Below are 21,571 nucleotides of genomic sequence, written 5' to 3' on the forward strand. Positions count from 1 at the left end.
TACCTCTCTTCTTTTTCTAAAAATTATTGACTCCTCTGGCAAGTTTTTTTCTCTCCTTTTTTGCATGTGTGGCCTCATCTGTTTATCTTTTTTCCAAAAGCGTGTCACAGATAGTTTTATTTTTGTTTCTCCTGCTTTCATCTTTCCTTTAAATATGACCCTGCAAACTCTGTTTTTTGTTACCGTAGCTACTCCTATTTTAATAATTAAAAAAAGAAAACCTCATGAAAGAATTCACACAAAATTTAAAGATAAGGTGGTTTTAAAGGCTTTTTTTTTTAATATGTATATATATCTTTTAATGTAAAGAAGCAGACTGATACCCATCGCTCCCCTTCTGATTTCTGCTTCCCAGAGGGAATAGGTTTGTCAACTGTTTCTCTTTGTTATTTTGGTCATTATTCCTGTCTTGCTGAATAGCTTATATATCCATGTCTCAAACTGACTTCTGTCTAAGATAGATGAGTAAATAGCCAACAAATGTTTGACAGTAGTTTGGCTCTACATAGAATTCTAGGTATTGCTTAATCATCTTTTATCATCGTGTTGCTTGTTCCTTTGGGAGTGTCTTAGTCATACAGTGCTGCTATAACAGAAATAGCACAAGTGGATGACTTTAACAAACAGAAAGTTATTCTCTCACAGTTTAGGAGGCTAGAAGCTGGAATTCTGGGCACCAGGTCCCCAGGAAGACTTTCTTTCTCCCTTGATTCTAGGGGAAGTTCCTTGTCATCAATCTTTCCCTGGTCTAGGATTTGGCCCGCAACTACATTTGCCCTGTAAGATGAAGATTTCCCAACTCCTGTTTTAGGGCATTGGGGCTTATTCTGTCACTGAATCTGGTCAGAAGAACCTCTTTTATTTTCTCATATTTTTTTTCAACTTCTTTTTGTTCTACATTTTGAGAGATTTCTGCAAATGGATCTTAAATTGCTTTTATTTTTAAGTCATTTTTACTTCCAAGACCCCTTCTGTGTTCTCCGACTGTTTCCTTCTTATAACATCCTAGTTTTGTTTTATGGATGCAAGGCTTACAAAATATTTCTAAGGATACTACTTAACAGTTTTTAGAAGTGTTTTGTTTCCTAAATTATCTCTTTTTCCTTTGGGGGCAGTTTTTCTGTTTGTGTGTCTGTGACTTCTGGTTGTCAAACAGTGATACAGTAGAAAAATCATCTGTTGCTTCTACACATAGAATGCGTAAAGATACAAAAATTACATGTTATATTTTTAGTTACCATTTATATTTTATATATTAAACCCGATGCTTGCATTTTTGTTAAATCTCTACCTGAAATCAGACACAAAGAGAAAATCTTTGATGATGTGTGTGTGTGCGCATACCATCCAGGTGTTGAGATGGTGTGTGAAATGTTTTCTCTTAGGGCTCGTTGCCTCCTGTGTTTCAGCACTCTTTGTGTTTTGTTTTGTTTTTTAAACAGTTTTCAGCTTTGTCCACCTGCTTCATCACTCCCATCCCTGCTTCATCTGCTTACTAGGGAGTTGTTGAAATCACTTCCCTGCTGATGGCACTCTCATAGTTACCTTGATGGTGATGGTTTTATACCTTTACAAACTCCGTTACTATCATTTAATAGGATCTCTGGAGAGAGAGGATAAATGTTTATGTTCAGGTTGACTTTTTGAAATAGAATTCTCACTGCACATTTTTAATTGTATTTTTGCTTTATTTTGTGCCTCCGATATACAAAAAAAAATAAAATAACACTAAATAAGTATTTATAATTCGGTAGGGAAGATACCACATATTCTCAGTTAACTTTAATAAAAGGCAGAGTGTAGTGAACTGCTTTAAAAACAGAGGGTTAGGAACGACCTGGAAAATACGGTTTAAAGGAGAAGTCGACATTTGAGCCGAGCTTGAACTTGGGTAGAATTGGGGCTTGTCAAGCTGGAGAAGGTGTGGCGAGTGGAGAGATCTTAGTATGTACAGAAGCACAGATCAGAAACGCAGAAAGCAGCGAGTGGCCTGTTCCTGGTGTGGTTAGAGCGTAGGGTACAGTGTATTTGTGTGAACAGGGAGCAGTTGTAGGAAATGCAGCTAGAAGGGCAAACTGGGCTCAGCTTATGAAGAATCGGGCCATGCTGAGACATCTGGACTTTATTCTTAGGCCCTTGGGCACAGCTTTGGAGCAGGGTGGTAGTATCGTGATGAGTCATCCTGGTTGTAATAGGAAGGACAGATTAGAAAGATAAGGTAGCTGAGGTGGAGAACCCTGCTGGGAAGCTATGAATTATAGCCTGAACCAGGGCAGCAGAAGCCTGATGAGATCAAACATTACAGTTTTTTTTCCCTTAGCAATAGTCATTGAATGTCTACATTGTCTGCCAGTACTTTGACGGACACTGATACTTTTGATTTATTTTCTCAAAATGTTTTTCGTGGCCATGTCTCCCTCCTTGTTCTCACTTGGACATCCTAGCCAGAGCACTCATCGCTTAGTGCCTGAGTTACTGAAGCTGCAGTCCTTACGGACTCGAGGGTCACTCCCCAGTCCCATTCATCTGTGAACCACTGACAAAATAATATTTACATACTACCCACATCATCTCCTTTAAAATAGCTGCCCCCATCTCCACCCCCCCCCCCCCCCCCACAGTCAAGCCTTAACTCCTTTTCTGGATTTCAGTGCTCTTAGTTCTGGCTGTACGCTAACTAACCAAATTTTTCTCACCACTCTCTAAAACAAAAATGTTCTTGTCAGCCTGATCTCCTTAAAGGAGATCATTCTGCCCCCGTGCCTTCGCTCATGTGACTTCATTGCTCTGAATGTTCTCGCTGGTCTCTGACTCAAATTCTTCACATTCATCAAGTCTCAGCTCAAGTTTCGTCTCGTCCCCAAAATTTCTACGTCCTTATTAGAAAAGATTATCATCTTACCTATTTTTCTATCCCCATGTTGTCTAGCACTTGACTGGTGCATCTATCCTCTGAGTTGCTCCGTGGTTACAGTATGGCTGCAGGGCTGCCAGCTATCTTCACCAAGTTCCAGGCCGGAAAGAAAATTGCCAAGGGCAGAAGCTGAGTTGGCCTCCATTAAAGAGCTCTCCCACAAGTCCCATCCAGTAACTCCTACTAGGTTGGCATCATTCTTTATCCCTACCTACAAGAGAAACGTTTATAGACGGACATATTCAGGGTCTCCATGTTGGACAATTCCAGGGGCACTGTTCACATAGAAAACAACACATAGAGTAGAGTGGGAGCGTTCGATATCTTATCTGGGTGATGATTGTACAGTATGCCTAGGTAAACACTCATCACACTGCACACTTAAGATCAGCACACTTTATACTTTGGTGAATGTGTTATACTTCAATTAAAAAAAAAAAAGAATGGTCCGTGAAGTGTAGTTTCCTTGGGCACCGTGCTACAGATAAAATTCCGATTATGTTCTCAGAAGGAAGGGAAATCGGATATTGGGTTAGGTAGCTGCATAGCCTAGTTACTCTTTTAGGTCTTTTTCCTGAAGGCTGTGGATGTTTTTTCTTTTCTTAATTTTTATTGTGCTCTGGCTCTGGGAATGGTTCCTGTCCTGGGCTAACAGAAGGTCTGGGGGCCATGACCACCAGGGTCCTTCTAGTCTCAGACCATTAAGTCTAGTCTTTTTATGAGAATTTGGGGTCTGTATCCCACTGCTGTCCTGCTGCCTCAGGGGTTCTCTGTTGTGTTCCCTGTCAGGGCAGTCATTGGATGTGGCCGGGCACGCATCTAGTTCTTCTGGTATCAGGTTGATGTAGTCTCTGGTTTATATGGCCCTTCCTGTCTCTTGGGCTCGTAATTACCCTGTGTTCTTGGTGTTCTTCATTCTCCTTTGGTCCAGGTGGGTTGAGACCAATTGATGCATCTTGGATGGCTGCTTGCTAGTGTTTAAGACCCCAGACATCGCTCTCCAAAGTGGGATGCAGAATGATTTTTCTTTATAATTTTTATTGTGCTTTAAGTGAAAGTTTACAAATCAAGTCAGTCTCTCACACAAAAACTTACATACACCTTGCTACATACTCCCAATTGCTCTCCCCCTAATGAGACAGCCCACTCCCTCCCTCCACTCTCTCATTTCATGTCCATTTTGTCAGCTTCTAACCCCCTCTACCTCCTCATCTCCCCTCTAGGTAGGGGATGCCAGCATAGACTCAAGTGTCCACCTGATCCAAGAAGCTCACTCCTCACCAGAATCCCTCTCCAACCCATTGTCCAGTCCAATCCATGTCTGAAGAATTGGCTCTGGGAATGGTTCCTGTCCCAGGCCAGCAGAAGGTCTGGCGGCCATGACCACCAGGTTCCTTCTAGTCTCAGTCAGACCATTAAATCTGGTCTGTTTATGAGAATTAGAGGTCTGCATCCCAGTGTTCTCCTGCTCCCTCAGGGTTTCTCTGTTGTGTTCCCTGTCAGGGCAGTCATTGGTTGTAGCCGGGCACCATGTAGTTCTTCTGGTCTCAGGCTGATGTAGTCTCTGGTTCTCGTGGCCCTTTCTGTCTCTTGGGCTCATAATTACCTTGTGTCCTTGGTGTTCTTCATTCTCCTTTGATCCAGGTGGGTTGAGACTCATCCATGCATCTTAGATGGCTGCTTGCTAGTATTTAAGACCCCAGATGCCACTTTTCAAAGTGGGATGCAGAATATTTTCTTATGCCAATTGATTAGATGTCCCCTGAAACCATGGTCCCCAAACCCATGCCCCTGCTACGCTGGCCTTCGAAGCATTCGGTTTATTCAGGAAACTTCTTTGCTTTTGCTTTAGTCCAGTTGTGCTGACCTTCCCTGTATTGTGAGATGTCTTTCCCTTCACCTAAAGTAGTTCTTATCTACTATCTAATTAGTGAGTACCCCTGTCCCTTCCTCCCTCCCTCCCCCCTCTAGTAACCATCAAAGAATATTTTCTTCTCTGTTTAAACTATTTCTCGAGTTCTTATAATAGTGGTCTTATACAATATTTGTCCTTTTGCAACTGACTAATTTCACTCAGCATATGCCTTCCAAATTCCTCCATGTTATGTTTCACAGATTCCTCACTGTTCTTTATCGATGCGTAGTAGTCCATTGTGTGAATATACCATAATTTATTTATCCATTCATCAGTTGGTGGGCACCTTGGTTGCTTCCATCTTTTTTCTATTGTAAACGGTGCTGCAATGAACATGGGTGTGCATATTTCTGTTTATGTAAAGGCTCTTATTTCTCTAGGATAAATGTTCCAGGGAGTGGGATTGCTAGATCGTATGGTAGTTCTATTTCTAGCTTTTGAAGGAAGCACCAGATCGATTTCAAAACTGGTTGCACCATTTTACATTCCCACCAGCAGTGTGTAAGTGTTCCAGTCTCTGCACAACCTCTCCAACGTTTATTATTTTGTGTTTTTTGGATTAATGCGAGCCTTGATGGAGTGAGATGGAATCTCATTGTAGTTTTGATTTGCATTTCTCTAATGGCTAATGATTGTGAGCATTTCCTCAAGTATCTGTCAGCTACCTGAATGTCTTCTTTAGTGAAATGTCTGTTCATATCTTTTGCCCATTTTTTAATTGGGTTATCTGTCTTTTTGTAGTTGACTTTTTGCAGTAGCATGTAGATTTTAGAGATAAGGCGCTGATCAGAAATGCCATAGCTAAAAACTTTCTCCCAGTCTGTAGGTAATCTTTTTACTCTTTTGGTGAAGTCTTTGGATGAGCATAGGTGTTTGATTTTTAGGAGCCCCTAGTTATCTAGTTTTTCTTCTGCATTCTTAATAACGTTTTGTATACTGTTTATGCCCTGTATTAGGGCTCCTAACGTGGTCCCTATTTTTTCTTCCATGATCTTTATTGTTTTAGATTTTATATTTAGGTCTTTGATTCATTTTGAGTTAGTTTTTGTGTATGGAGTGAGGTATGGGTCTTGTTTCATTTTTTTGCAGATGGATATCCACTTATGCTGGCACCATTTGTTAAAAAGACTGTCTTTTCCCCATTTAACTGTTTTGGGGCCTTTGTCAAATATCAACTTCTCATATGTGGATGGATTTATGTCTGGATTCTCAATTCTGTTCCATTGGTCCATGTATCTGTTGTCATACCCGTACCAGGCTGTTTTGACTACTGTGGCAGTATAATAGGTTCTAAAATCAGGTAAAGTAAGGCCTTCCACTTTGTTCTTCTTTTTCAGTAATGCCTAATTTATCCGGGGCCTATTTCCTTTCCGTTTGAAGTTGGTGATTTGTTTCTCCATCTCATTAAAGAATGTCCTTGGGATTTGGATCGGAATTGTATTAAATCTATAGATCGTTTTTGGTTGCATAGACATTTTTACAATGTTAAGTCTTCCTATCTGTGAGCAAGGTATGTTTTTCCACTTACATAGGTCCCTTTTGGTTTCTTGCAGAAGTGTTTTGTATATTTTTTGTATAAGTCTTTTACATCTCTGGTAAGATTTATTCCTAAGTATTTTATCTTCTTGGGCTACTGCAAATGGTATTGATTTGGTGATTTCCTGTTTGGTGTTCTTTTTGTGGATGTAGAGGAATCCAACTGATTTTTTATGTTTATCTCGTATCCTGATGCTCTGCTGAAGTCTTCTATTAGTTTCAGTAGTTTTCTTGAGGATTCCTTAGGGTTTTCTGTGTATAAGATCATGTCATCTGTAAAAAGAGATACTTTTACTTCTTCCTTGTCAATCTGGGTGCCCTTTATTTCTTTGTCTAGCCTAATTGCTCTGGCTAGGACCTCCAACACAATGTTGAATAGGAGTGGTGATAGAGGGCATCCTTGTCTGGTCCCCAGTCTCAAGGGGAATGCTTTCAGGCTCTCTCCATTTAGGATGATGTTGGCTATTGGCTGTGTATAAATGCCCTTTATTACATTGAGGGATTTTCCTTCTATTCCTATTTTGCTGAGAGTTTTTATCATGAATGAGTGTTGAACTTTGTCAAATGCCTTTTCTGCATCAATTGATAAAATCGTGTGATTCTTGTCTTTTGTTTTATTTATGTGGTGGATTATGTTGTTTTTCTAGTGTTGAACCACCCCTGCATACCTGGTATGAATCCCACTTGGTCATGGCGAATTATTTTTTTGATATGTTGTTGAATTCTATTGGCTAAAATTTTGTTGAGGATTTTTGCACCTAAGTTCATTAGGGATATAGGTCTGTAATTTTCTATTTTTGTGGTGTCTTTACCTGGTTTTGGTATCAGGGATATGCTGGCTTCATAGAATGAGTTTGGGAGTATTCCGTCATTTTCTATGCTTTGAAATACCTTTAGTAGTAGTGGTGTTAACTCTTCTCTGAAAGTTTGGTAGAACTCTGCAGTGAAGCTGTCCAGGCCAGGGCTTTTTTTTGTTGAGAGTTTTTTGATTACCTTTTCAATCTCTTCTTTTGTTATGGGTCTATGTAGTTGTTCTATCTCTTTTTTATTAGTTTAGGTAGGTAGTGTGTTTCTAGGAATTTATCCATTTCTTCTAGCCTTTCAAATTTGTTAGAGTAAAATTTTTCATAGTAATCTGATATGATCTTTTAATTTCACTTGGGTCTGTTGTAATTATCACCTATCTCATTTCTTATTCAGGTTATTAACTTCCTCTCCTGTTTTTCTTTTGTCAGTTTGGCCAATGCTTTATCAGTTTTGTTAATTTTTTCAGAGAACCAGCTTTTGGTCTTGTTAATTCTTTCAATTGTTTTTCTGTTTTCTATTTCATTTAATTCTGCTCTAATTTTCATTATTTGCCTTCTTCTGGTGCCTGAAGGTTTCTTTTGTTGCTCTCTATTTGTTCAAGTTGTAGGGATAATTCTCTGATTTTGGCCCTTTCTTCCTTTTGTATGTGTGCATTTATTGATATAAATTGACCTCTGAGCGCTGCTTTCGCTATGTCCCAAACGTTCTTGATAGGAAGTGTCTTCATTCTCATTGGATTCTCTGAATTTCTTTATTCCATCCTTAATGTCTTCTATAATCCATTCTTTTTTTGAGCAAGGTATTATTTAGTTTTCAAGTATTTGATTTCTTTTCCCTGCTTTTCCTGTTATTGATTTCCACTTTTATGGCCTTATGGTCAGAGAAGATGCTTTGTAATATTTCAATGTTTTGGATTCTGCTAAGGCTTGCTTTATGACCTAATATGTGATCTAGAGAATGTTCGATGTGCACTAGAAAAGAAAGTATACTTAGCTGTTGTTGGGTGGAGTGTTCTGTATATGTCTATGAGGTCAAGTTGGTTGATTGTGGCATTTAGATCCTCTGTGTCTTTACTGAGCTTCTTCCTGGATGTCCTGTTCTTTACCGAAAGTGGTGTGTTGAAGTCTCCTACTGTTATTGTGGAGCTGTCTGTCTCACTTTTCAATGCTGATAGAGTTTGTTTTATGTATCTTGCAGCCCTGTCATTGGGTGCATAAATATTTAATAAGGTTATATCCTCCTGGTATATTGCCCCTTTAATCATTATATAGTATCCTTCCTTATCCTTTCTGATGGATTTAACTTTAAAGTCTATTTTGTCAGAAATTAATATTGCCACTCCTGCTCTTTTTTGATTGTTGTTTGCTTGATATATTTTTTCCGTCCTTTGAGTTTTAGTTTGTTTGTGTCTCTAAGTCTAAGGTGTATCTTTTGTAGGCAGCATATAGACAGGTCGTGCTTTGTAATCCATTCTGCCACTCTCTGTCTCTTTATTGGTGTATTTAGTCCAGTTACATTCAGCATAATTATAGATACATATGAATTTAGTGCTATCATTTTGATGTCTTTTTTTGTGTGTTGTTGACAGTTTCTTTTTCCCACTTAATTTTTTGTGCTGAGTAGATTATCTTTATATATTGTCTTTTCCTCATATTTGTTGTTGATTTTGTTTCTGGTGAGCCTCTATTTTTTCTTGTATTTTATTTTGATGTGTAGTATAGTTTGTCTCCTTTGTGGTTACCTTATTACTTACCCCTATTTTCCTAAATTTAAACCTACCTTTTATTTCTTTGTATTGCTTTGTCTTCCTCTCCATATGGAAGATCTATGACTGCATTTCTTAGTCCTTCTTTATTGTTTTAATGTCTTCTTTTATATAATTTTTATGTAATAACATCACTGTTTCCCTGTTTTGAGTGTTTTTTTAATCTTGATTTATTTTTGTGATTTCCCTGTCTAGGTTGACATCTGATTGCTCTGCCCAGTATTGTAGTCTTGGGTTGATACTTGATATTATTAATTTTCTAACCAAAGAACTCCCTTTAGTATTTCTTGTAATTTTGGTTTGGTTTTTACAAATTCCCTAAACTTATGTTTATCTGGAAATGTCCTAATTTCACGTTCATATTTGAGAGACAGTTTTGTTGGATATATGATTCTTGGTTGGCAGTTCTTTTCCTTCAATTCTTTATATAAGTCACCCCATTGCCTTGTTGTCTGCTTGGCTTCTGCCAAGTAGTCTGAACTTATTGACTCTCCTTTATAGGTGACTTTTCATTTATCCCTAAAAAAAAAATTCTCTCTTTATCTTTGGTTTTGGCAAGTTTGATTATAATATGTCTTGGTGACTTTCTTTTAAGATCTACCTTATGTGGGGTTCAATGAGCATCTTGGATAGATATCTTCTCATCTTTCATAATATGAGGAAAGTTTTCTGCCAACAAATCTTAATCAGTTCTCCCTGTATTTTCTGTTATCCCTCCCTGTTTTGGTACTCCAATGACTCTTAGGTTATTTTTCTTGAGAGAGTCCCACATGATTCTTAAGGTTTCTTCATTTTTTAAATTTCTTTTATCTGATTTTTCTTCTAATATTTTGGTGCCAGGTGCTTTATCTTCAAGTTCAGAAATGCTGCCTTCCACTTGCTCAATTCTGCTTCTCTGACTTTCTGTCGACTTGTTTACTTCTGTAATTTTATTGCTAATCTTTTGAATTTCTGATTGCTGCCTGTCTATGGATTTTTCCAGCTTCTTAAATTTTTCATTATGTTCCTGAAGAACCTTTTTAATTTCTTCATCTGCTTTATCTGTGTGTTCCTTGGCTTGATCTGCGTATTGCCTGATTTCCTTCCTGATGTCTTGTAGGGTTCTGTATATTAATCTTTTGTATTCTGCCTCTGGTAATTCCAGGAAGGTACTTTGATCTAGAAGATCCCTTGATTCTTTGTTTTGAGAGCTTGCTGAGGCAATCATGGTCTGTTTCTTTTAATGACTTCATATTGACTGTTTTCTCTGAGCCATCTATAAGTTATTGTATTAGTTTATTTTATGTTTGCTTACTGTATTATAGTTCTTGCTTTGTTTTGTTTGGTATTCCTAAGTGGGTTGCTTGAGTGAGCTAACTTGATAATTTTCATCTTTGGAGCTCTGACGTCCTGTCCCCAGATGACTAGAGCTGTTGTCAGGTATAACAGTCTAGGAGTCCATTCATTTTTCTTGTATGAATTCAGCTTAGGTGTCAGGTAGCTGATCATCAAGTGTGTGGTACAGGCTCTGTCTTACAGTCTTAGAGGGGCAGGGGTGATTGGTGTAGTTACCGGTATCTGATTGCAACAGAAGGTCACGCTCTGAAGAAGGCAGTGGTCTGAGAATCGTTTCGCAAGTGTCTCTGAGGAAAGCGTGTCCCTGTTCCCTAGATTGTACAGGTGGGTGGGTTCTGCAGACAGACCATGGGCACCCAGTGTTTTGGGTTGTAAGGACTGGGAGGTACCAGTTATCCTTAGACCCATATCACGGGTGGCTGGGTGACCTGAGTGGAGCCACGAGTTCTTAGGCCCCTGATGTGGATAGGTGAGGACCCTGTTTAATAGGGAAAGTGGTGTCGATCATCAAACACTCACCTCTCCACCGCACAGCTGAAACAGTTGTAGTCTGCAAACAAGGGCCTATTCTCCTGAAATAGGCCCACACAAGTCGTTGCAGAGGGGAAAGGTACTCAAAGTCCACGGACCATTTATGCCTGGACAGGAGCTGCTCTGTCCTGAGCTCCCCTGGTTAGTGGAACTGCCAAATTATCTTTTCCCCCAATTGCAAATTTATTCCTTCTCCATGGCCTGGAGGATTGCTCTAGGCACTCAACGGGGCCTACCTCAGGCCCGGGGAAATGAACAGCTGCTGAAGCCAGCTGGGGGGGGGGTGTGGGGAACGCAGTAAAATACACACAAGTACCTAGCTTTTTCCAGAAGCTCCATTCTTCTCTGGTTTTGGAGGTGTGAGTAGGCTGTGTTGCTGGCTGATTCTCCCTGAGGAAACTGCAGCCAAACACTAGTACCAGCCCACCACCACTGCTCCTGGGAATGGTGCCTGAGGGCTCCCTGCAATTCAGGTCTGGTAACTGCTCTCTGCTTCTGAACCATCTCTTCCTCCCCCTGCCCCTCAGTTCGTTTTCTAACCTTGCCTTTGATGTTCAGGGCTCCTAGCTTATCATAAATATACTCATTTCACTTGTTTTTTTTGGGTCTTTGTTGTAAGAGGGCTCGCCGAAAGCGTCTGTCTATTCCACCATCTTGGCTCCGCACCCCCAAAAACCAAGGCTGTGGATATTTTTGACATGTAAGCCAGAGTTTAAAATATTGCATTGATTAGTGTAATATGTGTGTCTTAAAGATAAAACATAAACCTAAGTGTGAGACTTTTTTGTACATCAAATTAACCTCTGGTGTAAGAAATGCATTAAAGATTTTCTTTGTGTTTGTTGTTTTGATAAGACTGTTAGAAAATGCTTGGCACCTGACTTGTCTGTTTTAGCATTAGGACTTTCATGTAATTTAAAATGTGTCGTAAATAACGGGAATTTAGAAACAGCAAAAAGTCCGCGTGTTTATTTCTCAGCGTCTGTGAACTGATAGTCACTTGTTTTTAAAAAAATGTGTTTTCCTTGCCTAGGTACACCCTCAGCAGCACCGGCTTCTTTTTGAAGTGTTTGATGAAAACCGATTGGTAAGTTATCTATAGAACTGCCCCACGGAGTTTCCAAGGAGCGTCTGGTGGTTTTGAACTGCTGACCTTTTGGTTAGCAGCCGAGCTCTTAACCACTGAGCCACCAGGGCTCCAAGTTATATGGTACTAGTGTGAAATATGAAGTCAGGGTATAAGTCAGTTGAGGAGGAAGGGGAAGTGTGTTGAGAATCTGTGCTTTAGAAGGTGATTGGGGTAGTTAGGAAGACTCCTGGAAAATGGTCACGTAGATAACGGTTTTCCTCCTTCTTGGTGATCTATTCTATCCTTCACTCTCCTCCCCAGCACCTGTCCTGACTGTCAGCTGATTGTAGATGTTCTTATTCAAGGCCTGTCATGACAGCAGACAGCAGAGAAACTAGCCCCCTAGTCTTGGCTTTCCTCAGACTTGTCTGTGGACCCTGGTCTGTAGCTCAAGGTGCAGGGAGCCTCCTCCCTGCAGTGGCTTTTCTTGGGTTTACTTGTATCCACCGTCTTATCCGCACTCTTCTACAGAGAACTATCCTCTTTCCACTGGTAAAGTAAAGAGCAAATCAAGTTCTCTAAGGGATCTCCAGCTCTTATAGAGGAAAAAAGCAAAGTAAAGCTTGATTTTATTTTTATAAAATAAGAGTTGCAATTGCTTATTTCCTAAAGACTGCCTTTAAGTCCTACGCTTCAGATTTTGTCTCTTTGGGATCCTATTTCAAACTCTCTTCTTAACATCTTGCATTTTAAACTTATCAGATTTGAACATATAGGTATAAGAACTGTTATGTGACAAAATGTATCAGTTTATTACACATATTACCAAAAAGAAACAGTTTTATTCATTTTTAAGCTAACAAGGAAACTGGAGGTTTTAAAGCATCTGTTTCTAGTGTTAGAATACATAATATACTTTTTTGTCTTGATAACTGTACCAGTCACTGAAATATTGCAAACAAAATCTATTAATTAGCATCTTAAAAAGCAAAGGTGATTTTTTGCTGCCAAGGAGATCTTCATTGATGACTGGCAATCTAATTTTTTTTAAGGCTGAGTGACAGATGTTGATTAGGTACCAAATATGGTAAGATGTGGAGCTTTTTGTTTTCTGTGTTTTGCTTTTTATATAGAATAGGAAGTGCTTTCTTTTTTCTTGTGTCTGCACAAATCTACTTTCCTTCTAGGTGGGACCAGATGAAATTTTGTATCAGTGTATTTTTAAATCATAAAATGTATCATACATACAAAGAAGGCATGTTATATAAATCTTTATTTTTTAAATTATGAGACAAAATCTGTACTTATTTCTCAACTAAGAACTAGAATACCACCAACGTCTCTGAACTCTCCCCTGACCCCTTCCTAATAGAATGACCTTTCCTTCCTTTTTAAGTAGCTGCTAGTCTGAATTTTGTGCTTATCATTTATTTGCTTTGCAAAATGTTTTTATCACGTATGTCTGTATCCCTAGTATACTGTTTCCTTTTGCATATTTTTGAGTTTATAAAAATAGTATCACTCTGAGTACATTCTTCTGTGACTTGCTTTTTTGCTTAATGTTTGTGAGATTCGTCCATGGTGACGTGTTTTCAGTGATGCATAGTGTTCTGTCATAGGCAAATGTCATAATACCGTAATTCATGTGTTTATCCTCCTTAATAGATACTTGCATTGTTTCTAGTTTTTTGCTATTATCAATCATTAAACCTTCTTGCTCTATCTCTAGGCACATGTACGAGGGTATCTCTAAGACACTATGTTGGAGTTGAATCTCCGGGTCATGGTGTTAGTGTGTTACTTTTCCTGTTGTTACTGATACTGATGTGAATTTCTCCCTGATTTTTGGGTGAATTGTTGGTGAACTGCTTTATTGTTTGAGTTTTTTGCATGTTATCTATAAGAGGCACAGCTTTCTAGCCTGCATAGTTGTCTAGTCCTTCTTGACAGTAACTTTAGTGTGGTCTGACTGTTTATTGCTGAAATTGATATTTGTCATTTACTGATTGGTACATTAACATTTGTTGAGCATTTGTTATAAATTTAGTAGTGTCCTTTAGTTGGAAAGGAGCCTAGTGGCACAGTGGTTAAGTGCTCAGCTGCTAACCAAAAGGTCTGCAGTTCTAACCTACCAGCTGCTCTGTGGGAGAAAGATGTGGCACTGTGCTTCTGTAAAGATTACAGCCTTGGAGACCCTATGAGGCAGTTTTACTCTGTCCTAGAGGGTTGCTGTGAGTCAGGCAGAATTGACTCGATGGCAGAGGGTTTGATTTTTTAGTTTTTGATGAGTTGGAAGAAAAAAAAAAGTTACTCTGATGTTAACAATTGGATGTTTCCAGATTGGTAAATATAACAAAAATTAAAAAAAAAAATTTTTAAGTAAAAGCAAAAACAAAAAAAAATGCATTAATCATGATATTGTCTATCTCCACACCAAGGAGTCAGCAGCCCTGTTGTAACCCTGCGTCTGCTCTGGCATGTTAGCTTGTAACCCTGGGCAAGTCATTCAGTCCCTCTGAAAATAGTTTCTCGTGTTTAAAAATCAGGGATAACAGTATTTGCCCTGCTTATCATAAATTTATTGTTAAGTTTAAAATGAGACAGCAGCTATGAAAGCGCTCAGAAAATTATTCATGTTACAAATATGAAGTGTTATTTAACATTTGTGGATACATGTGTTTATGGCTCTCTGATGCCATATTTTTGTATTAACTGAGGTTGCCTTTTAGTGTACCTACTGAGTTAGATGACTGCTATGCATTAGAAATACAGCTACTTTTCTCAAGAAGCTCACTTTACCAGCCAAAGGGAGCAAGAGACAATTAGAACAGAGTGGTGTGTGTCATTCTGGTCCTTTGATTTGTTGCTAGTTCTAGCAGGTAATTGAAATGTGTAGGTCACTGAGATATCATAGAAACTGTGGCTATAGTTAAGCACTCGGCTGCTAACCAAAAGGTCGGCAGTTCGAATCCACCCGCTGCTCCTTGGAAATCCTGTGGAGCAGTTCTCTTCTGTCCAGTAGGGTCACTGTGAATCGGAATCGACTTGACAGCAGCGGGTTTGGTTTTTGGTTATAGCTGTTGGTGGAGTGAGACGTGATTCTCCAGCAGTGACTGGCCTGTGCACTGTGATGTCATTCTACCTTTATTCTCCTGTAGCGTTCACAGCTAAATTAGGGACACATCCTTTTCTTAGCAAATTCTCCTGGGAAATGGAAGGAGACGGCACAGTTAGAAATCTAAGCAGAAACCATTTCTTGTCATCTGGAAAAGTTTTACAATATAACTGATATTTGCTTTTGAGAAAGAGGTGGCTTATAGACCTCTTTTTCAGCCAGTTTAATACCGAGAACTATAAGCTGTAATAGTGGCTTGGTGGGTCGTGGTGGTGGTGTGGACAGTGTTGGAATGTTTCAGAGTGGTATGCCTTTAAGAAGATTTTACCCACCAGTGCAAAAGTTGGTGCCTCTGTTCACCGACCTAAAGTTCTATATGCACACATCTAGCCACCAAGGATTTAGCAGACTGCTTTGTCTTGAGTGGAGATGCTGTGCTTCTCAGGTTTAATGGTCTCTAGCCTTCAAAGCTCTAGTCAGTGGTTAGGGTTACTCAGAGCCCACCCACACCATGTATGCAATCACATTGTTTTCTGTGTGTGCAAATAATAATAACCAAAATATCTCAGAATGTGGGCCATAAGCTTCCATCTAATCCTGAGACATTATCCTTTTAATTCCAGAATATGAAATTCTATAGGCCTTGCATAGGTTCCTGCTATAAGGGGCTACCTCTAAGCTTCTACTCTCTAGCTCTTTCTTACCTGAGTGAGGGCTGAGGCTTTTCTTTTGGCAACTGCTGGGCTAAAGGCCTACATTTTACCCCAGGTTCCCCAGGCTCCACATGGCAACTCCTGGGCTAAGGGCCTACATTTTACCCCAGGCTCCCTAGGCTCCACATGGCAGCTACTGGGGTAAGGGCCTACATTTTACCCCAGGTTCCTCAGGCTCCACATGGCAGCTGCTGGGGCAAGGGCCTACATTTTATCCTAGGTCCCTCAGGCTCCACATGGCAGCTGCTGGGCTAAGGGCCTACGTTTTACCCTAGGTTCACCAGGCTCCACATGGCAGCTGCTGTGATGGTTCTACAGATCCTGTACGATCCCAGACCTCAGCCCACAGTGCGGGCTGTTCAACCTCTCTAGAATTTAAACTCAGACTGGGTTTCTAGGAAATGCATGTATTTCTCTTACCTTTCCTTGGCTGGGTTCCTTTCTCCAAAATTTTCAAGCATCACTCCTTCTTATCCAGCTGCAGTGTTTTTTAATATTTCTTTACAAGTAGCAGCTGGATCAACTTAAGTTAAAAAAATAACACAAAACCTGAAAGGCAGTGTTGGGCAGTCAGAGTGACTGCATGACCGTCCATCCACTCAGCCTTCTCTCTGGTTCTTTAGTGCTGAGTCTGCCTGACATGAGCCCAAGAGGTCAGAAGAAATGTACAGTTGTGGTCCTCACATTCTGGAAGCTTTAAAATCTAGTTAGGGGACATGAAACTAATGCTTACAGCGAAGCTTACCAATGAGAAGACATTCATCTGGTCACATACATGGGTTCATAATTTTATATTAACTGTCAGGGGAGCTTTGCTTATTGACTGGACACTTTAGGCCAGAGACACGAGTGGTTAGATCTCTTTTGACTAGTCGTCTAAAAATAATCTGTTCTTCGAGTCGTTAGACCTCTAACTTAACCCAAAAAGGAAAGCTGAAGTCACTTGAAGGCAAAGTAAAAAGACTGACTGTTTCTTCTATAAAGAAAAAGGATGATAGGAGAATATTTGCAGAAGTCTGTATAATCGTAAGGGAGGCTATATGAAACCAAAATAACATGAACTTTATCGCTAACTTTGTAACTACTGTACACTTTCTAAAATATAGTACTATCTCATTCTTGTCAGAACTATAATAAATTCCCATATTTCTAGTTTGTCAAGTCTTAACTAATTAAAAACACTCTTCAGAAAATTGTGATTGAAAGCAGATTTATCGTAAGCAGTTTTTTAAAAAAAAAACAAGGTACAAGTATATGTTTTATATGTTTGCTTTTGCTTAGGAAAAAAACTTACTTAGAAAAATACAGCTTGGGTGTAGTACCATGTGGTATAAACAACGGAACTATTTTACTTTTCACTTTCCTATGAATGAGCCAGTATATATTTATTACTGGAGTTCCAACTATAAAATTCAGGTAAGGGGTTTAAATATACCCTAGAGTATTATTTAAAAATAAATTTGTTTCTTTCAAGTAGAATACCAACCTTGGTCAACGACATTTGGGGGAAAAATTAAAATATTAAACTTTTATTACCTAGTAAACTGAAAATAAATGAAAGGTTAAATAAATACAAAACAGAAAAAAAAGCATATGTACAAAAATCACAACATCTAAGAGGACAAACAGTCTACTGTTTTCCGTGGTAGGAGCTTTATCGGTAGTAGTAAGTAATTCCACCTCGGGGGCAGTGCTTGGTACTCAAAAATGTAAACAAATATGCACTTTGTTTATCTAAAGAAATATGCAGCGTGGCTTGTATTTCTTCGGGGATATCTAACAGCTAGAAGGATGGTTTCAAAGCACCAGCAGGGGCCAGCAAAGGGCTCTTCCAGTTCTTCAGAACAGAATTGGCGCTGAGATATGTTTATTTGATGTGTTAAATCTTTTTTAGACTTCTTTCTTACCACAGCCCTCTCGTAGCTGAATGAATTGCAGAGACAGTGGAATAAAATATTCTATGTGCTCCAGCTATATGGGCGTATAGTTTTTCTGCCTAATCTGCATGTATTTTTAATGGAATGTTTGCTTAGCCTATTTCTTGGCAGAGTTTTAATAGTCAAAATATAAATGGCATCATTTAAAGACTGTGCTACTTGGCTGGAAAAGGCCTTAAGATTACAGGAGAAAATGCTTGGTGACAGTTTCTCTTAAACTTTTTTTCCCTCGGTCCCATGCTCAATGTTTGTAGTAGTATTACTATGCTAATTTTGTAGTTCTGTTCCTTACAGTTTCAGCTTTTATAACTAGCAATTGGAAGCTAAACTGTTTGTCTATTTGATTTAATGGTAAAGTTTTATTTCACCCCAAAGTTTTCGTATTTCCAAATTTTGAACTGTTTGAACTTACCATGTAAAAAAATTAACTGTATATATTCCCTTCTACATTAACTTGACCGGATTCCTAGTATGGCAACTATTTGGAAATTCAATCCTTGATTTGATACTCAATTACATGAGGTTTCATTCCTACCAACTTCCTGTAATTCTATACCTACGGGTAAAAATATTAGTGGCCAAAGTCGGCCGGAGAAAGTACAGGCACAGTGGTTCCAATCGTTAAATGTGCATTTAGTAGAGCTGGAGGGAAAACATACTGTTTCAGCTTGAAATGCTAGGAGATTGTTGTTCCTGTGTTACTCACTCATGCAAATTGGAGAAGGTATAATTGAAACAAGGTTGGCAGTGTTTGAGTCAGTGTGCTGCTGCTGAGCTGAGCTGAGCTTAAAGGTCGCTGGAAATCAAGTGCTTTGTGAGTGAAGGCGTTTTGACTACAAGCGATTCAAGACATTTTGGAAACGTCGTTCTCAGGACTGGGTCGTCTTTTTCTTTCTGTGATATCTGGTATCTAGCGTTTTACTAAGGGTGAAGGCTGCTGCTTAAGACTCTTTCAGATACCACAAATGATTTTTTCTTTCGATGCAGTGCAGCTGCTTCTAGCCTGTCTACGGCCAGAGATCTTTGTTATGACTTTCAGCCCTTAACATGCTTGGAAATGAGAACAAATGGCACAAAGCTTACGATTGCACTTTGCAGCCAGAAGAAGCAATACTTACCCTTTGTCAGAAAGCTCTGGAGATGATTTGGAGAGCAATGTTCACATGTGCTTCAGGAGACCAACACGGATTTCAGCGTCTAACGTGGTTCAGATGAAGCTGACTCCCCGACAGGCTGCACTGGCTCCTTTAGTAAAGTCTCAGGAAAGATCGTCTGAAAATGTTAATAAAAAGAGCAGCTGTCTACAGATTTCACTACAGCCAGCAAGGTACAGTGGATGTCTTCAGTCTAGCAATGTCTTAACCGATGGTAATGACGCCTCCCTTACTTGTGTCTTGAAGGAAGGCACTGACAGCAATACTGTGGTTGATCATGAACTGAGTGCTGTCTGTAGTGGTAGCCTTAGTAACTTTTTAGCCAGTGATAACGGGTCTTACAGCAGCAATGGTAGTGATTACGGGTCGTGTACAAGCATCACGAGTGGAGGCTCGTACACTAACAGTGTCATCAGTGACAGCAGTGGCTGTACTTTTCCACCAAGCGATGATCCTTTTTTTGGTGGAAACTTATCTTCTGAGACCACGTCCAGTAGGAGTGTGCCAGACAGGAACCCTACTCCATGTGATGTTTTCTCAAGAAGTATGAGCACAGTTCCCTTTGTCCAGGATGACCTGGACCATGGGATAGAGATTATGAAGTTGCCGGTGAGCAGGAACTCCAAAATTCCACTGAAACGTTGTTCCTCCTTAGTTGTTTTTCCTAGGAGTCCTTCAAATACCCCACCAACTTCTCCAACAAGTACAGGCACTCTTTCAAGCAAAGGATCCTATCAGACTTCACACCAGTTTATTATTTCTCCCAGTGAAATTGCGCACACTGAAGATGGTACTGCTGCTAAGGGATTTCTTTCAACGGCTGTCAATGGACTGCGGTTATCTAAAACAACTTGTGCTCCTGGAGAAGGGAGAGACATAAGGCCACTTCACAAAAAGGGCTCGTTACAGAAGAAAATGGTTATTTCAAGTAATAGTCCAAAGCAGACTGTCTGCGAAGAGTCACCCGATGGATATTCTTGTGTTTCAGTGCATTTCACCCAACAGAAAGCAACTACGTTTGATTGTGAAGCAGCAAACGGTGACTGTCAACCAGAGATGTCAGAAATGAACCGAAATTCCGATTCAGAGTATACTAAGCTCACGCATAGGACATCTGCTTGTCTACAACCCAACCAAAGTACCGATTATCAAATAAATATCAGTGGACAGTTGGAAAGACCAAATTCACAGACAAACAAAAACCATGCTACTTTACAGAGGAGCATTTCACTGGGAGGAACTTATCCAAACGTTTCCTGTTTATCCAGCCTTAAGCACAATTGTTCCAAGGGGGGACCATCTCAATTACACATAAAGTTTGCCACTGGAAATGTAGGTAAAGTTAGTGATTTATCCAGAGACGGCAACAGAGATGTCACAGATGAACCATCTCATTCTTTGAAGCATTCTCGAAAGGTACGTTTCCTTGGTCTTAGTAAATGTTAATTTATACTAGAATAACTTAAAGAAATATTTGGCTAAAATTTGCTATAACTTAACCCAGAACCCAGTGCCGTCGAGTTATAACTTAGCAGTTTTACGTAATTCCTTGGTTCTTAACTAGCAAGTATTTTGTAGTAATGAACTTTGTATTTGAAAATCTGAGGAACTCCCTAATAGTATTCCACTCCATTTGTTATTTTGCCAATGTAAAAATTATATACATTAGAAAAAAAAAAACTTTCCTAAGTGATTTAAGCCATAAACATTTCTGTAGTATTAAAATAAGCTTTGAACAATAATTTATTTCATAACATTTTATCTTGATATGTTTTCCTTCAAGTGACATGGTATTTTCATATCTAACTTCATATTCTATCCTTACTTTAGAAAAGGATCATTTAATTTTCTCCCCTCCTTAGTCATTATGAAATAAAGTAGAATGTAAAATGCTTATTTAAAATACTAAATGATAAAAACCCACATAAAGATGTGAAGATCTTGTTATTAATGAACACAGAGGAAATGTTTCTCTAAAATGTTTGTATTTATTAGATCATTGATAAAAACTATGATGTTGCATGCTTAGCACAGAGGAAGAGTAGGTAGCGTTTGCATTTGTATATACCCTTAACCACAGGAATTTTGTTTCTACCCTATTTTTCTTTAGCCACCAGTTTAGACTGCTTTCTAAAATGTAACTCAATATTTCAACAGAATTAAATTCTAAATTTTATACTTAAAAATTTTTTTGATTGCTAGGCATTTCCCAGAATTTTCTAGTTACCTTATTAATAATTTTGTTGTTTTGATATTTTTGCTTTATTATATTAGTAATTTAACTCAATTGAATCTTAACCCAAACATTTCCTGCTACAATTTGACTTTCTGAAGTGTTTCAAACTTAAATTTTTTGAATTTCTATATTTGGAAGGTCTTGCCAGATTCTAGGACATTTAAAAAATTATGTGACTAAACCAGTTCTGGATGTCGGTATGCAAAAAGTAAGCTTATCTGTTTATTACTGTGTTTATATAACGTCCGATGTATTAAGGGTTTTAAAAACAAAACAACTGGTCGAATAGCTTTAGGTAAATAAAATACTAGGTAATTGTTAGTTTTCTGTTTTGAAATTTGGTAAATATAGTCGTTGTTGCCCAGTGCCCAGATGCCAATACAAGCAACTTATTTTACAGAGGATAAAAAGATGAGATTTCAAATTCTGATCTATGCTTTATAATTATTAATTCCATTTAGAAAACTTTTTAAAAACTAGTTTTTAGGAGATTATAAGCCATTCAGCTGTTTTCTCCCCAAAAGAAAGCAGTGAAGTGATATTA

At 38.8% G+C, this 21,571-nt stretch overlaps 1 protein-coding gene across 7 annotated transcripts in view; it reads left to right on the forward strand.

The window, feature by feature from the left end:
* Window positions 1-21,571, forward strand: part of NEDD4 (NEDD4 E3 ubiquitin protein ligase) — a 121,399-nt gene that overhangs the window by 31,947 nt on the left and 67,881 nt on the right. For 4 of the 7 annotated variants that reach the window (XM_064267522.1, XM_064267520.1, XM_064267519.1 and 1 more), the window contains 2 exons: window positions 11,837-11,890; window positions 18,625-20,207. In XM_064267522.1, coding sequence (XP_064123592.1) covers window positions 18,705-20,207 — 1,503 coding nt within the window. In that variant the 5' untranslated portion in view covers window positions 11,837-11,890; window positions 18,625-18,704. The remainder of the gene's footprint in view (window positions 1-11,836; window positions 11,891-18,624; window positions 20,208-21,571) is intronic. The other 3 variants (XM_010597990.3, XM_010597991.3, XM_064267523.1) reach the window with 1 other exon arrangement.

The sequence above is a fragment of the Loxodonta africana genome, chromosome 13 (assembly GCF_030014295.1).
Source record: "Loxodonta africana isolate mLoxAfr1 chromosome 13, mLoxAfr1.hap2, whole genome shotgun sequence".
In the NCBI taxonomy this organism is placed as follows: Eukaryota; Metazoa; Chordata; class Mammalia; order Proboscidea; family Elephantidae; genus Loxodonta; species Loxodonta africana.